General features: G+C 48.7%; 1 protein-coding gene across 2 annotated transcripts in view; it reads left to right on the top strand.

The window, feature by feature from the left end:
* The window catches only part of Ksr2 (kinase suppressor of ras 2), a 353,104-nt gene that overhangs the window by 325,467 nt on the left and 12,223 nt on the right, over nucleotides 1-15,414 (top strand). For both annotated transcript variants that reach the window (XM_026784070.1, XM_013349493.2), the window contains exons 15-17: nucleotides 2,570-2,666; nucleotides 3,884-4,017; nucleotides 12,379-12,510. In XM_026784070.1, coding sequence (XP_026639871.1) covers nucleotides 2,570-2,666; nucleotides 3,884-4,017; nucleotides 12,379-12,510 — 363 coding nt within the window. The remainder of the gene's footprint in view (nucleotides 1-2,569; nucleotides 2,667-3,883; nucleotides 4,018-12,378; nucleotides 12,511-15,414) is intronic.

Raw genomic sequence — 15,414 nt, forward strand, 5'->3', positions numbered from 1 at the left:
ATGGATGGACGGACGGACAGACAGATGGATGGATGGACGGACAGACAGGTGGATGGGATGGATGGGTGGATGGATGAATGGGATGGATGGATGGATGGACGGACAGACAGATGGATGGATGGACGGACAGGTGGATGGGATGGATGGATGGATGGGTGGATGGATGAATGGGATGGATGGATGGACGGACAAACGGATGGACGGACAGATGGACACACTAGAGAGATTGGTTGGTAGGTGGGTGGGCAGGCAGAAGTGATACACAGATAAATACGTCATTCCTCCATCGACATATGTGCATGTCCACCGTTTTATTGACTGCAAGGGCCATGAGGACCTACTATGCGCGGTGCAGGGAATCGTGCCTGCATTTTTACATGCCTGAATTCTGGTGAGGCAGGAAGGGTCACCCCCACTTTATGATGCAGAAGCTAACATATGTGTCAGGAGTACTCAGGGTTATATGGCTGCTATGTGCCGATCGGGAGCCTCATTCCACAGGGTCTGACTCTTCTCCCCTAACCAGTGGGGCTGCCAGATGCTGAGATGGACTCTTACTGCATTCAGTCCGTATTTCAATGTACAATGTAGGCTTGTTCTGATCTATAAGGAGGCTCCAGGCCAGGGAGACTGAGTAACCCTTCCCAAGACATTATAGTAAGTGAGACTCAGAGCCAGGATTTGAACTGGGGTCCTCCGATACCAGCGCTCTCATTTCTACCCCAGGAACACAAGTCCAGCCTGAAACAAAGGCTGAGCAAACACCAGAGGAGGAAGCATCATGCCCGGAGCACTTTAGCAATAAAGCTATAAATTAAAAGAAATGCATCCAAGCTGTTAATTTTATAGAGATGGAAAATTAATTATCATAATGACTTCCATACTTCTTTTAGGCAATGCTGCCTGCTGGGGACTGGGGATGCTCTAGTGACTACAGAATTAACTCTTTCATTCATTCACTTCACTCATTCATTCCCTTGGGGATTTTTCACAGCACCTGTTCGGTGTATGTCAGGAGATAGCTCGCCAGGAAGGTTGAGACGGAGGAGCAGGCAGGCTGCAGAGTGAATAGGTGTTGCGCCCCCTCCCTCCCCACAGTGTCCTTCCCTCCCATCATTCGTCTTAAACTACCAGTCCTTGAAGTAAACTCAGAGAGCCTGCAAGTGGGTTGAGCACCCTCCCTCCAGACAGGTGCCTGATTGATGGCTTTGTTCTCTTGACACGCCCCCCCGGTGGAAAGACTGAATGGGCCATTGCCTGCTGCTGGGCGCACCGCAGCCCCGGTTTTACAGTCCCCACCCGGAGACTCCTGTCTGGGACAGATGGCAGACAGTGCCGTCTCAGTGGTGTCTGAGGGAGGGCCCAGAAGTTTGTGACAGTTCTCCTTTGAGTTGCTGGATTGGAGCCAGGCACAATGGCACAGGCCTGTAGTCCCAGCAGCTAGGAGGCTGAGCAGGAGGACATGAGCAAGGCCAGCATAAGCTATGTAGTGAGTTCCAGGATAGCCTGAGCTATGTAGTGAGTTCCAGGATAGCCTGAGCTATGTAGTGAGAGTCTGTCTCCGGAAGGGTGAGGGACACGGAGATGTAACTCATTTGTTTCAGTGCCAGCCTTAGAAGCTTGAAGGCCTGAGTTCAACCCCCTAGAATGATGAAAAAAAAAAAAGATGTGTATAATTTCAGCACTAGGAAGGCAGAAAAGCACCTGGGACTTACCAATATCAGTCAGTCTAACCTACTGAGTGAGTCTCAACTTAGTGAGATCCTACCTCAGCAACAACAGCGACAAAAACAAAGTGGGCAGCACCCGGGGAATGACGCCCAAAGTTGTCGTCTGGCCTTCATGTGCGTGTGCACCTGTGAACACACACATGCAACTGCCTGCACACACATAAGATACATGCACTGGGAGAGAGAAAGAGACCCTATGCTGAGGGACATGGCAGGCCCACTGTCTTACTTACCCTCTGCTCTGTCACTGTGAAGCGACACCATAACCGTGGCAATTATCACAAGAGAAAGCCTTTAACTGGGGGCACGCTTGTGGTTTCAGAGGTTCAGTTATTGTCATCATGGAGGAGAGCATGACAGCATGCAGGCATGCGCTGGAGTGACAGCTGAGAACTACATCCTGATCCATAGGTAGAGACGGGGTGGGGCGGGGCTGGGCCTGGCAGGGGCTTTTGAAACCTCAGAGCCCACCTCCAGTGAGAGACTTCCTCCTACAAGGCCACACCTCCTCATCCCTCTAAGACTTTTGGGTGACTAAGCATTCAAATCTATGAGGGGCCATTCTCCTTGACAGCACCACAGACAGTGCTGGACCTGGCTGTATCTGCAGGTGTCTACATGGCTGAAAGTATCTGATCTTCTTAAAGAATCTACAAAGGCCTCTTTGCAGATTGTCACCCAGAGCCAGCTCTGGGGTTTGATGCAAGGCCTGTCAGTGTCACATGGGTGTCATGGTGACATGTCCTCTCAGCTCTTCATGACTCTGATGACTGTTGCGGGCCACCTTCCTCCCCACTGCCAGTCATTTCCCTGAGTGACCTTGTTCTTTTGCCTTGCAGCCTCTGTAAGGGTCGGACTCTCTACTCTGTGGTGAGGGATGCCAAGATTGTCCTGGATGTCAACAAAACCAGGCAGATCGCACAAGAAATTGTGAAGGTACCATGAGTTCTGGGACCCCTACCTGGGCCTTACAGAGACCAAGCCTCCTCTGGAAGTCCTGTCACAGGATCCTAAGACCCAGGGTCTGGGTTTACGCCACTAGTCTGGACCTCAAAGACATCAGATTTAGCCCAAAAAAATACCAGGTGGTATGTACAATGAATCTGTCAAATGCAAGCCTGAGAAATTACTGCCTCAAACTCTGTTTTCTGGCTGGTACTGCATGGTCATGATACCTGGGTACAGGCAGTGGCCAGTGAGTACAAAAAGTCACTCAGTTCCTTGGAAAGTGTATCAGAAACTTCTGGGTCACTCTGCTAGAAGCAGCTGAAAGGAGGGGAGTTGGGGCACAGCAGCCCAGTTCATGATGACAGGAATATGAGTCAGAGATGGTTCACAGGAGATCAGGAGGCAAAAAGTGAGACCAGAAATGGCCAGGGTTAACGTTCCCCCAAAGGCCTGCCCCCAGTGACCTACTTTCTCCAGTAGGCTCCACCTCTAAAGGCCTTCTAAAGCAGTACCACCGATTAGGTACCAAACATTCAAAATATACACCAATGGGGGACATTTAAGATTCAAATCATCACCATTAGGAACTGGTATACTCGAGTCCTGGAATTCCTTTGTCATCTTGTCTCTCCGCTGCCTGGGATACGTGGAAGTGTCCCGACAGGTGCCTCATTGGTGGGTTGTGCTCAGGCTTCCGTTCCAATCAGAAGTGGTAGGAGTGATCTGTGGAAATAATAAAGACACGGCAATCACTCGCCAAAGCCAAAAGATGTGAAAACCACCTCTAAATCACTGGTAGATGTCCCTGTGTGTTCTTGATGTGGGGTCGTGAAATGCCTCCTAAGTATCTCAGGTCCTTCCACAGGGTGGTGGGCCGGGTAACAGAGAGAGCAAGGCCCCTTCATAAAAGAAATGAGGGAAAATGACTGGTGGATTCCTTTTTCTGGTGTCCCTAGCCTTGACGGTGTCCCCACTCTTTCCCCCTGGAGCACTTCCTTTATTCTTCAGGAAGCAGAGTGGTTCTGTGGAGATGGCTTTGCAGAGGTCTGTGAGGGATGATGGCCTTGTGACTCACAGAGCCTTTGTCCCCTGAGCTCCATGGTGGGGGGGGACCCTGTACTCTGCCACTCTTGAGGATCCAAGGGAAGGCGACAAGGAAGTACTGGGTTGTCTCTAATGCATCCCCATCTCCTCATCTCTTACAGGGCATGGGCTACCTCCATGCCAAGGGCATCCTTCACAAGGACCTCAAATCAAAGAATGTTTTCTATGACAACGGTAAAGTGGTCATCACGGACTTTGGGCTCTTCAGCATTTCTGGGGTACTACAGGCTGGCAGGTAAGAGGTGACAGAGGGGACCAGAGGGATTCTTGATAAGTGACCGTCAAGGGGTAGGAGCTCATCCCAAATGTCTTGAGTGACTTATATCTGTGAGCTCACAGGTGTTAAGATTGTGGCTAGGCTGCCATGCCAGCAGGGGGGTTACCCATGACCTTAGTGTCTTTCTCGCTTGTCCTGAAAGTGACACCTTTGAGTTTGTGGCATGAGATCTAACACAACCCCGACTCTCACAAGCTCTTGCCCTGGGCTTGAGGACTCTCCTCCTTGCCTATGGGGCTTCCCTAGGGAATGGGGTCAGCCAAGCCCTAAGCTCCAAGCTGTCGTAGTAATTAACTTTAGCCTAGCAACCAAACACAGCTGATAGTAAGTGCTTTTAGGTCAGACTACCCGCCCTTTCTTAACTGTGACTGTGACCAAGACAAGCAGTACCTCTGAACTCGAGTTTTTGTGTTTGAAAACGCCTCGCTTGGGGGGTCCTTATGAAGATAAAACGCGAGGATACAGGACGAGCATCCCGCACAGGACCCTGAGTGGCCTCAGATGCGGGGGCAAATAGCTGGACTGCTGTGGTGTAATTAGCACTCATTTCCATACACCTCCCCAGGATCACCCAGGGAACGATTAACCATCTTTAAGTAATTAACTCTCAGAGGCCACTCGCCCTGGAGCCAGCCGCGTTGAGTCAGCCATGCGAGAAACAGCTTGATCCCGAACAAACAGTCTGTAGTAACTTGGAAGGTCTGCTCTCGCGGATTTTGATTTGGAGAGTGTGCTGTGTCCACACGCAGGGCACACGTATCTCAAACCCCTGCGTCATATAACGAATGGCCTCTCTCACAGGGAGACAGCGCTGAGACTTATCTCATGTTTACGTTTCTGCATTTCTGGAGAGCCACTGATTTCTTTGAGGGACATCCTCCTGACTTCCTGAAGGACTTTATCCCTACTGTGAGCTACCTTTGAATTTGAGTCAGAGTGCTTGAAACTCAACAAAACATGGCATAAGCTGTTTCTGAGCAGCCTTGGTTACTGTCTTCAGGTGTCATCCCCCCCCCCATCCAAACTGGATGTCCCCAGTTTCTAGAGCTATCTGTGGCATTAGATACGTCAAGGCAAACAAACAGATAGTGCAATAGACACCTGGAGAGCGCTAGTCCGTGAAGGAGCTGGCGGATCAAGACTGGGTAGGACTCCTTCTTTGCTCGGTCCCACAGCAGTCCCAAGGTCCCTGGCTTGCCACAGAAAATCGCATTCACCTTGTTTGCCAGGACCAGGTCAGAGCAGGCTTAGGGACACAATTGGTGATGTCACTGCAAACCCAAGTATTTACATGGGTCTCATGGAGGCTGAGTAAGTAACTTTAACTTGATTTTGGGCTGGTCAGAAATCTCTCGCTCCTGGTGACCAGCAATGTTAGTGAGTTCCTCATGGTGAACAAAATACCAAACATAGACTCACAGCTTGAGGGAGGAAAGATTTAGCATGGCTCATGGATTCTTGGATTCAGCATGGCTTCTTGATTCCATGGACTTTGGCAGGCATCATGGAAGCAGGGCCCATGTAGAAGAGGAACTTCTTCACCTCATGGCTGACAGGAAGTGGATAGTAAGGGACAAGAAGTAGCCAGGGACAAGACACCCTTAGAGACTCAAACCACTCTGTGACTGACTTCCTCCAGCTATGCTCTGTCCAGCTGAACCTCCGGAATAGAACCACTAGCTGGGGACTGAGCCACCAAGTGAGCCTTTGGGGACCACTTCACAATTAAAATGTAACACCTATCTATATCTGCTGGCTGTCCTCGCTGTGAAAGGCGAGGGCAGGAGTCTATGACTATATTCCCTACTCTGTTGTATTGCTGAGGCCAGGGAGTCGAACTTACAGGCAGCTGTACATCCTTCTCAGGAGTGAGGCCTAAGATCCCCAGTCTGTGCCTCCATCGAGCCCGCCAAGACATGGCCACTGAGAGGTTCATAGGGCAGTCACCAACTGGGGTTACCATAACAAGGGTGTGGGGGTGCTGATGCAGCGCACCAGTAATATTTTATCTAGTTCTAGGGCTTCAGGGTCAAGGCCCAGCTGACCCTTTCTGCAGAGAGTTTTGTTCCAGGCTTATAGATGACCCTCTTCTAACTATGTCCTTGCACGGTCTCTCAGGTAGATGGGGGAGGGGAAGAGAAAAGCTGGGAGGAGAGAATGAAGGAGCGGAAAAAGTGACAAAATTCTCACATCTGGCCCGCTTCCATGCTGGCTTGTTCTGTGTCTACTTGACACAGCTGGACTCGTCAGAGAGAAGGGAGCCTCAGCTGAGAAAATGTCTCCATAAGATGGGCTATAGACACACCTATAGGGGATTGTCTTAATTAGTAATTGTTGTGGGAGGGCCCAGCCCACTGTGGGTGGGGCCATCCCTGGGCTGGTGGTCCTGGGTTCTTTACAAAGCAGGCTGAGCCAGCCTTGGGAACAAGCCAGTAAGCAGCATCTTCCATGGCCTCTGCATCAGCTCCTGCCTCCAGGTCCCTGCCCTGCTTGAGTTCCTGTCCTGACTTCCTTTGACGATGAACAGTGACAGGAAGTATAAGTGAACTCTTTCCTCCCCACATTGCTTTTGGTCATGGCTTTTCATCACAGCCATAGTAAACCTGACCAGGACAGAAATTGGTGCCATTTTCTGAGGAATGTGAAGTAGGGTCCCACCCTGAGGTAACCTCAGGCCTTTCTTTAAATCTTTTATCTCCTTGACCACAGGACTTGGTTCCATTACATGCCCCAGTGCTCCTTTTCTCCTCAGACTGCCCACTTTGTAGTTCTCCCTGTCCAGCTTGCTCCTTTTCATTGTAGAGCGGCTAGATATCCCAAAGCCATTAATCCAAAACTCTTCGATTTAGCCCAGGCAGACTTTTAGGAGAAGGACTAAAATTAGTAACCACTTGCCTTGCCAGACTGTTGCAATGATATCTCCAGTCCAGTGGCTGGTATCCTTCCCCTCCAGAACTGGTTGAGCTGGGCTCCCACAGGTCAGGCCGCCCTCAGCACTGTCTTCCATGCTCCTACTAGGATGGCTCATTAGCCCCTCTTAGCGCGCCCAACCACTCTTCTAGTTCCAAAGTCCTCCATGTTCCTCCAACACACAGCATGGTCAGGCCTGACAGCAATACCACAGTCCTTGTCTGTACTAGTTGCTGTTCTACTGCTGTGAAGAGACACCATGATCAAGGTGACTCTTACAAAAGAAAGTATTTGGTTGAGGGCTTGCTTACAGTTTCAGAGGCTTAGTCTTTTATCACCATGGCAGGGAGCATGGTGGTACACGTGGCATTGGAGAAGTAGCTGAGCTACATCCTGATCTACAGTTGCCTGCAGCAAGACACTGAGCCTGGTGTGAGCTTTTGAAACCTCAAAGTCCACCCCCAGTGACACACTTTCTCTAACAAGGCCACACCTCCTGATCCTGCTAGTCCTTTAAATAGTTCCATTCCCTAGTGACTAGACATTCAGATATATGAGTCTGTGGAGGCCATTCTTATTCAAACCACCAATTTCTAAGTATGACAGTCCCGTTGCTTAGGGCCATGGATTTAGGCCTTGTTTCATCTTAATTATCTCTCTAAAACCCCCATCTTTATCATACATATATATTTATTATATATGTATATATACTATTTTATTATATATGTAAAACTGTCATACAGTAGAGTATGTGTGTGTATGTCTATCTATGTATATATATATATGCTAGTAAGATGGCCAAGCCTAATGGCCTGAGTTTAGCCCCTGGGATCCACATGATAGAAAAAGAGAACCAACTGCCACAAGATGCTGTCTGACCTACACACACACTCCCACAAATAAATTAATAAATGTAATCTCAAAAGTTTAAAAGTTAGCACGTAAGACAATAAATTACTGGCGTATATCCATTGCACCAAACGATGGTTTTTGTATGGTATTTATTCACCTTTGTATTGTGAGCTTTGCCCAGTTAGCTGCCTCCTCACTTCTTTTGGTGTCTCCCTTCTTTCTGACCCATTCTCTCTCCCCAGTAGTCCCTTTTTCTGTTTCTATGTCATTTAAACTAAATCCTGAGCCTACAAGTCCTGCCTTTAGTGATGGTGACATTGAGAGTCCAGATTTTAGCATGAGAATCTGGGGGACAATCCCAGTCCATAACACTGCAAGATAGATGATAGGGACTGAGCTCACTGCGCATGTGCCTGACCCTGTAGAGCGGGTGGAGCTGTGGTAATGGGCCTGCAGACAGGGAAGTAACATCCTTGAAATAACAGTCCCAGGATGTCAGACTCCCCAAGGCTGCTGTTTCCCAGAACACACCACTGGACCGGAAGCGAAGAGGTAGCCGTGGAGATCCCCACAAACAGCTGCTCTGCCACCCTCACGACAAAGTGTCGTTTAAGATGCCAGCCCTACCGTGCCAGCCCCACACAACCTGTTATTAATCATAATAATAACCATAATGAGGATGATTCGGACTCGTCATTGGTGGGCCCGCTGCCATGGGAACAGGACACCCTGGGGTGTATGCACCAGGGCTGACTCCTAACCCTCTCCCAGGCAGGTGCCTACCCCAGCCTCGGGCTAATGGCACTTATGTGTCTGCCACACCCTCCCCTGTCCCAGTGGTTCCCAGCTTGTTGGCCCCTGTGAGGAGTGGCCATGTCTGGGAAAGGTTGGCTAACCCCCACTAAGTTCCTCATTGTGCAGTAAGTAGACTTCCCTACTTTGGCTTCAGTCCTCCAGATAAACAGATATGCATATGGGATATAGTGTCAAATAATTCCTATCCAGTAGTCATATGGCCCTGGCAGTAGACATAGCCCTAAACTGGACACTCATGTTGCTGTAGCCATCTGAGGTACAAATGAATGTGCCCTTTTGGCAGATGGAAAAATAGAGACCAGAGTGTGCCCGAGGCCTCACAGCTAACAAGCAGCAAATGAGTCTTTACGTCCTTAAATGTCAGCGGGTGTTCTTGATCCCAGGAGAAAGATGCCATCAACTCTACCAACCTCAGGGTTTGCTAAAGTGTCTGGGCCCTGTGTACCAGCAGAGGACATAAACTACCACGTTGTTTATTCCCAGTAGAGGAAACGTTCTCGACCCCGGAATCCAGGCCGTTCTCTTCTCTAATGTGTATTAAATGAAAAACTTTTCCTTCTCATGGGTATGGAGGCATTCCTCCTAGCTACAGCTAGGGTTGTGTGTGTGTGTGTGCGCGCGTGTACGTGCGTGTGCGTGCATGTGCATGCATGCGTGTGCGTGCGTATGTGTGCACATGTGTGTGTGCGCACATGTGCTTGTGTGTGTGCGTGCGTGTGTGTCTGTGTGCATGTACATGTGTGTGTGCATGTGTGTGTTCCCAGCAACTACTGTGTAGATGCCAGGGATGACACAAAACGTGGTACAAACACAGAATAGCCCCACCTGACAGTAACAGCCACAGTAACATAACACCAAGGATGGAAAGCCCCAAGTTAGAATAGATTTCACGGTGGCCACTGACTGTGTCTGGCTCCTGGTGTAGAAATCTAGGCAGTGGACAGATGGCCCCGATGTTGGATGGAGAGGCACCCCAGGAGAGCCCCCCCCACAGGGCGGAAGCTCAGTGATCCCCCATCTCAGCCTCCTCCCTTCAGCCCCTGTCTAGGGATCTCTCAATACCTGTGTTTATCCAGATGGATGGTGTGTACCCTCTGGAAAATAAGAATGACTTGGAGAACTGCAGGTCTAGCATTTCTCTAGCTTCCTTCACCTACATAGGAAATGCATCAGCAGTGGAACCCTGAACCCCCAAACTCCTGCCACCTCATTAGGAGTTCTTTCCTTTAGGCCCAGGGTTTCTGAGAGTGTAATCTGTGAGTGGATTTTAAGGAGAGAACGGACAAGCACTCTCTGTCTTCATTTTAATGTGCATTGGAAAAATACTAGTTTCTATTTATAACTGTGCTAAAAGTCACTTATTAAAATATATTTAAGTTTCTTTTTTAAAAAAAATTTGTTTTAGTAAATCATTATCTAGATCTGGGCCACTGGCCAGACAGATGTATCTATGCAGATTTAACTTTAATTAAAGTGGAATCAGGGTCTGTGAGATGGCTCAGTGGGTACATGCACTTGCTACCAAGCCTCACGACCTGAGTTTGATCCCTGTGGCTGTCATGCTAGAGGAGATAATGACTCCTGAAAGTCATCCTCTGACCAACAACCACATAAGTTCTGTGGTGTGTGTGTGTGTGTGTGTGTGTGTGTGTGTGTGAGAGAGAGAGAGAGAGAGAGAGAGAGAGAGAGAGAGAGAGAGAGAGAGAGAGACTAGATATAGTTAAAAAAATCAAAAGTGGAATTAAATTTAGAGTTCAGTCCTTGGGGCTCATGAGATGGGTCAGCAAATAAATGTGGCCTGAAGACCCAAGTTCAATCCGTAGGACGTGGAAGAAGGAAACCAGTTTCTGTAGATTGTCCTCTGACTTCTAGGCATATCTCAAGAGCACACAAACTCTCTATGTGTCTGTCTGTATGTCTGTCTGTCTGTCTCTGTATCTATCTATCTATCTATCTATCTATCTATCTATCTATCTATCTATCTATCTATCTATCTATCAGCCCTTTGGTCATAGTGTCCACCTTTAAAGAGCGAGACAGTCACAGAAATTGGTGGCTGGCACATTTGAGAGACAAGATAGGAAAACGCCATCCCTGAAGATGTTCAGACATGGGGGGAGTCATGATGGGGAGGGTCTGACTGAGTGCCCTAAAAGGACCAGCGCACACACCTCATAGAGCTGGGAAGGCCACCTGAAAGAGCTGTAGGATGCAGCCAGCCCAGTTCCCCCAGAGACAGTGAGCCTCCTGCTGTCATCTTGAAGTACCTGTCTCTTACTCATGCCCCTTGGCTAACAGCCCCTTCTCCTAGTCTTTGCTGTGCCAGACTTTGTTGACTCCCAATGGGAAGCCTTACCCCCTCTGAAGAGTGGCTGGGGCAGGGAGGGAAGGTGGAGGGAGCAGGAGGAGGGAAGGGAGTGGGAACTGGGATTGGTTTGTAAAATGAGAAAAGATTGGTTTTTAAAAAAAATTAAAAAAATACAAGAAAGAAAGAAAGCTTTATGCAAGGGCCACTTAGTCATCTGTCCCCAGTGGCGGACTCTGATCTGCTGCAAGGTGTTGGAGCAACCTTACTTTCCTCCTCCTCTGGTCTTTACCCCGGGAACAGTGGCAGATATACATAAGGACAGTGACAGCATTTACCCACAGATACTCAGTGCACTCTTGTTTCTAATGGGGGAAAGAACAGAGCCTGCCTACCAGAATCCGTGTTCAAACACAGGGTACATGTTGCCTTCCTATGCACTGCCGTATCTTGGTTTCTAGAACCCTCCTGAGGTCACCTCCGTGGGTTCTGACCTAGCTTTCCCTCTGGCTTGGATATTCCTTTTGTTCCCATGGTGGGGTTTTCTGCCACATAAAGCTTGTCTCAGATGTGTCCTCAGCCTGGACACGTGCCTCTGTTGTGATTCTTTGTGTGATGTTTGCCACTGTGTGGCCTTTTTCCTGTTTGCATCATCCTCATTGGCCTTTTTCCCCTGTCAGTCTTGTTCACGATTGCAGATCCGGTGCCAGGAATCTACTAGAATGTACTATTTGGGGGGACTTGAGGCATTAAACTTTGAGATCTTGCATAGTTCCTGACTTAGAGTTTCTTTTGCTGCAGTCAAACACCATGACCAAAGAGCAAGTTGGGGAGGAAAGGGTTTATTTTGCTTCTACTTCCTTATCACTGTTTATCACTGAAGGAAGTCAGGGCAGGAACTCAAGCAGGGCAGGAGCCTGGAGGCAGGAGCTGATGCAGAGGCCATGGAGGGGCACTGCTTACTGGCTTGCTCGTTATGGCTTGCTCAGTCTGCTTTCTTATAGTACCTAGGACCAGCAGCTTAAGGATGGCACCACCCACCATGGCCTGGGCCCTTCCCCATTGATCACTAAATGAGAAAATGCCCTACAGCTGAATCTCCTGGAGGCATTTTCTCAACTGAGGCTCCTTCCTCTCTGATGGCTGTAGCCTGTGTCAAGTTGACGCACAAAACCACCCAGCACAGCTCCTCTAGAGGCAACCTTAGACTGCAGAGCGCAATGTGTAGGAACAAGAATGGACAGTATCCAGCGAAGATGAGCAAGAGGGCCCAGAGATTGTGGACCCGAGGGTGGCTTGGGCTGGTTTCCATCATTTCTTTCCCTGCACCTCGGTCTGGCTCTCAGCCTCATATGGAGGGCCAGGGAGGAGGGTAGGAAGCCGGGACCTGGGGTCACTGCTACAAAACAAGGCTCTCCGGGGCTTTGCCTCTGCAGGCGAGAAGATAAGCTGCGTATCCAGAATGGCTGGCTGTGTCACCTGGCCCCAGAGATCATCCGCCAGCTGTCCCCCGACACAGAAGAGGACAAGCTCCCCTTCTCCAAGCACTCGGATGTCTTTGCGCTCGGGTAAGTGGGCCGCACCCCGGCCTTTGACCACCACAGTGTGGGTAGAGCCACTACCTAGTGTCACCTTTGGAAGAGTCAGGGCACATGTTGGTAAGGGCAAGGTGGTGGGATTTATGGATGAATTTGGGGGACCTGGGGATGTAGTAGAAAGAATGACTGTTGCACACTCGTACGCCTGGTTTCAGTTATGAGACCATGGCAAGTTTCCCTACTCGTTCATTGTTCTTTCATTCCTTCATTTGTTCATTGTATACCAACTCATTGTTGCAGTGTTCATTGTGTATTGCGTGCCCGTGAGCCACTTCCAAGGTGGCTGCCCATGATCATTCCACTGTGGAAAGCCGTCCACCCTGCTATGTGGAGGCGCTCCAGTGAGCTCCCAGCATGGCAGCTAAGAGCCTTGTTGCAGATATGAGCTGAATCTGAGTGTTAGACAGCATCGCTCCCGCCATGTTGTTTTTTTTTAAGTTTTCTTTTTGAATGATGTATTTACATGTAACAAGATACTTTGACAGGTGTGTACTTTACATAATGATGGAAACCCAGGCAATGCACACCTCTGTCGCCTTACAACTTTCATTGAGTTCAGAAAGGTTCACAAGTATCCTGAGTAGGAGCGGCTACAATGTTGTGGAATGTGCAGTCTCCTTCTGATGTATGCGCCCTGTAGGCAAGCCGCTAAGTGTAGATGGCCCTCGAGGACAGGAGATAGAATCTCTGCTGTTTTCAGGAAGGAAGGAGCTTCAGAACTGCTTTGACTGCTGCTTTTCCAGCTCCTGGGACGGAGACCCAGGGACTTGTGTGTGCCAGGCTAGTGCTAAGCTTCTGAGCTGCCTTGGCCTCAATGCTCACTCCACTCCGCCTTGTGGAGAGATGCTTCACTGGGGATGAAGGCAGGACTCTGGGGGTAAAAGAGAATGCAGGTACCAGCCTGGGAGGCGAGGGAGAGCCTCCAGCAGGAAGTAACTGGAAGCTGGAGTCGGAGATTAGATACAGGGAGACAGGTACTCCAGAGGGAAGGTAAGTCATCTACAATGGAGGACTGTGTAGCCATGGGGAAGGTACTGATGGATAAAGATTCAGGTTGGGAATAGGGCTTGGGTGAGACACTAAGGAAGAAAGCAGTGTCCAGCCTTTGTGGACTTAATGGTGGCATGAAGGAGTTTTATCTTCAAGCCACTAGGGAGCCATGGGTTGCCACGGACCGGCTCAGGGGAACCACTCAGACCGTGGGAGAAGCAGGGTCCTGGTAACAGGAAGGCACAAGTTCGGCAAATGACAGACAGACACAACACACAAGAGAGTGGTTAGAATCTGCTGCGATTTTACTGAATTCATGTTTTCATTAATATAGTATTCAAACAAAGAACAAATCAGAAGGTCATGTATCATTAGTTGGCACAGTGTGAAAGCTTCTTTTAGTCACATCAGCAATATTTAAGAAAAGTACATTATCAGGAACAGGTGTTAGACATAAAGCATCCTTAGAAGAGGAAATCTTGTCCTTGGGACTGTAAACCTCAGACAAGTGGTTTCATCTTATGAATAGAAAGTTTCTGTCTCATTATCGCTATCATGGCCTTTCCTCTTCCTAACCCTTTATTTCATCTAGTGACCAAATATACCTAATCAGTTCTCTGCACCTGTTGAACTATATTTTTTAGTACCTTCTTATGCAGCAGACATCATGGGGGTTAGGATCTAGCAAGCTTATCCATAAAGTTCAAAGTATAATATAACAGTCTTTGTCCATCAACATTAACCCATCTATTCCCTTGCTCATCATACACCCTGTGTATGACAAAGGTTCTGCTGTAGTCTTATACATTCCCATAGTGTGCTTTCCTATCCCAGAGCTGTTTCTGAAGAGAATGATCCTTGTCTTGTGTGTGTGTATATATTATCATTATTATAAAAGAGATTATACAAAGCTCATATCCCGCATAGCCAGCTAATCGAGAAACCCGTCTATGCCTCAGCTGTGGCTAATACCAGGCTGTCTGCCATTGACCTCCAGGAAGCCTAGTCCCATGGGACACGTAGCTCCCGTCCGGCATAATGACATATGTCATGTCACACAGACGACACTAGAGTTGGTGTGGCAATGGGTGGTTATAAAATAGGTTAGTGGGGTGACTGTCACAGGAGCCCCAGTTCAACCAGATCACTCTGGCTGCTCAGCAGATAACTGTGTGGAGAAGGGCTTGGTGAAGGCTGGGTTTCCATGAATCAGAAGCTATGGGTACAGGCTCAAAATAAAGAGGCCTTTACAGGGTATAAATGCTGGGGCTTAGTGAAGGGGTCCCAAGAGAGCTGCCATCGGCATGTAGAAAGACAGTGGTATTCTCCATGGTAGTAACCTTGGAAGCAAGGTGTGGTTGGGTTATACAAAAAGGTCGGGTATGTTCAAAAAAAATTTGAACAGCTTTGGAGATAATTAGCAGAGCTGGGCAAATCCACATCTGGAGTTGGAAAAGGAGGCATTTGTGAGTCAAGAAGTAGCATCTACACCGTAGGGAAGAATGAGAAGCCCTCAGAAGCATAGGAGGATGGGAAGAGACCAAGGCATAGATGCTGGACTCCAGTCAGAGCGCTCAGAAGGTCCAACCAGGAGATGGGAATAATATACAGTATGGTGTGCTTATAACTAGCATGCAGGAGACTGTGGCAGGAAAACCACTTTGTTTATAGGCTAGCCTGGGCTACAGATTAATAAATAATAATAATAAGCAGGGTCTAGGGAGGTGGTTCAGTCAGTCAGTGTTTGTTATGCAATCTTGAGGACTTGAGTTTATAACCCCATTGACTGTGTCAAGAACTGGGTGGCTGGGTGCTGGGAAGGCAGACACAGGTGTGTCCCTAGAGCTTGATGGTGAATTAGTGATTCCAGGCCCAGTGAGAGAC

This window comes from Microtus ochrogaster, chromosome 2 (assembly GCF_000317375.1).
Source record: "Microtus ochrogaster isolate Prairie Vole_2 chromosome 2, MicOch1.0, whole genome shotgun sequence".
In the NCBI taxonomy this organism is placed as follows: domain Eukaryota; kingdom Metazoa; phylum Chordata; class Mammalia; order Rodentia; family Cricetidae; genus Microtus; species Microtus ochrogaster.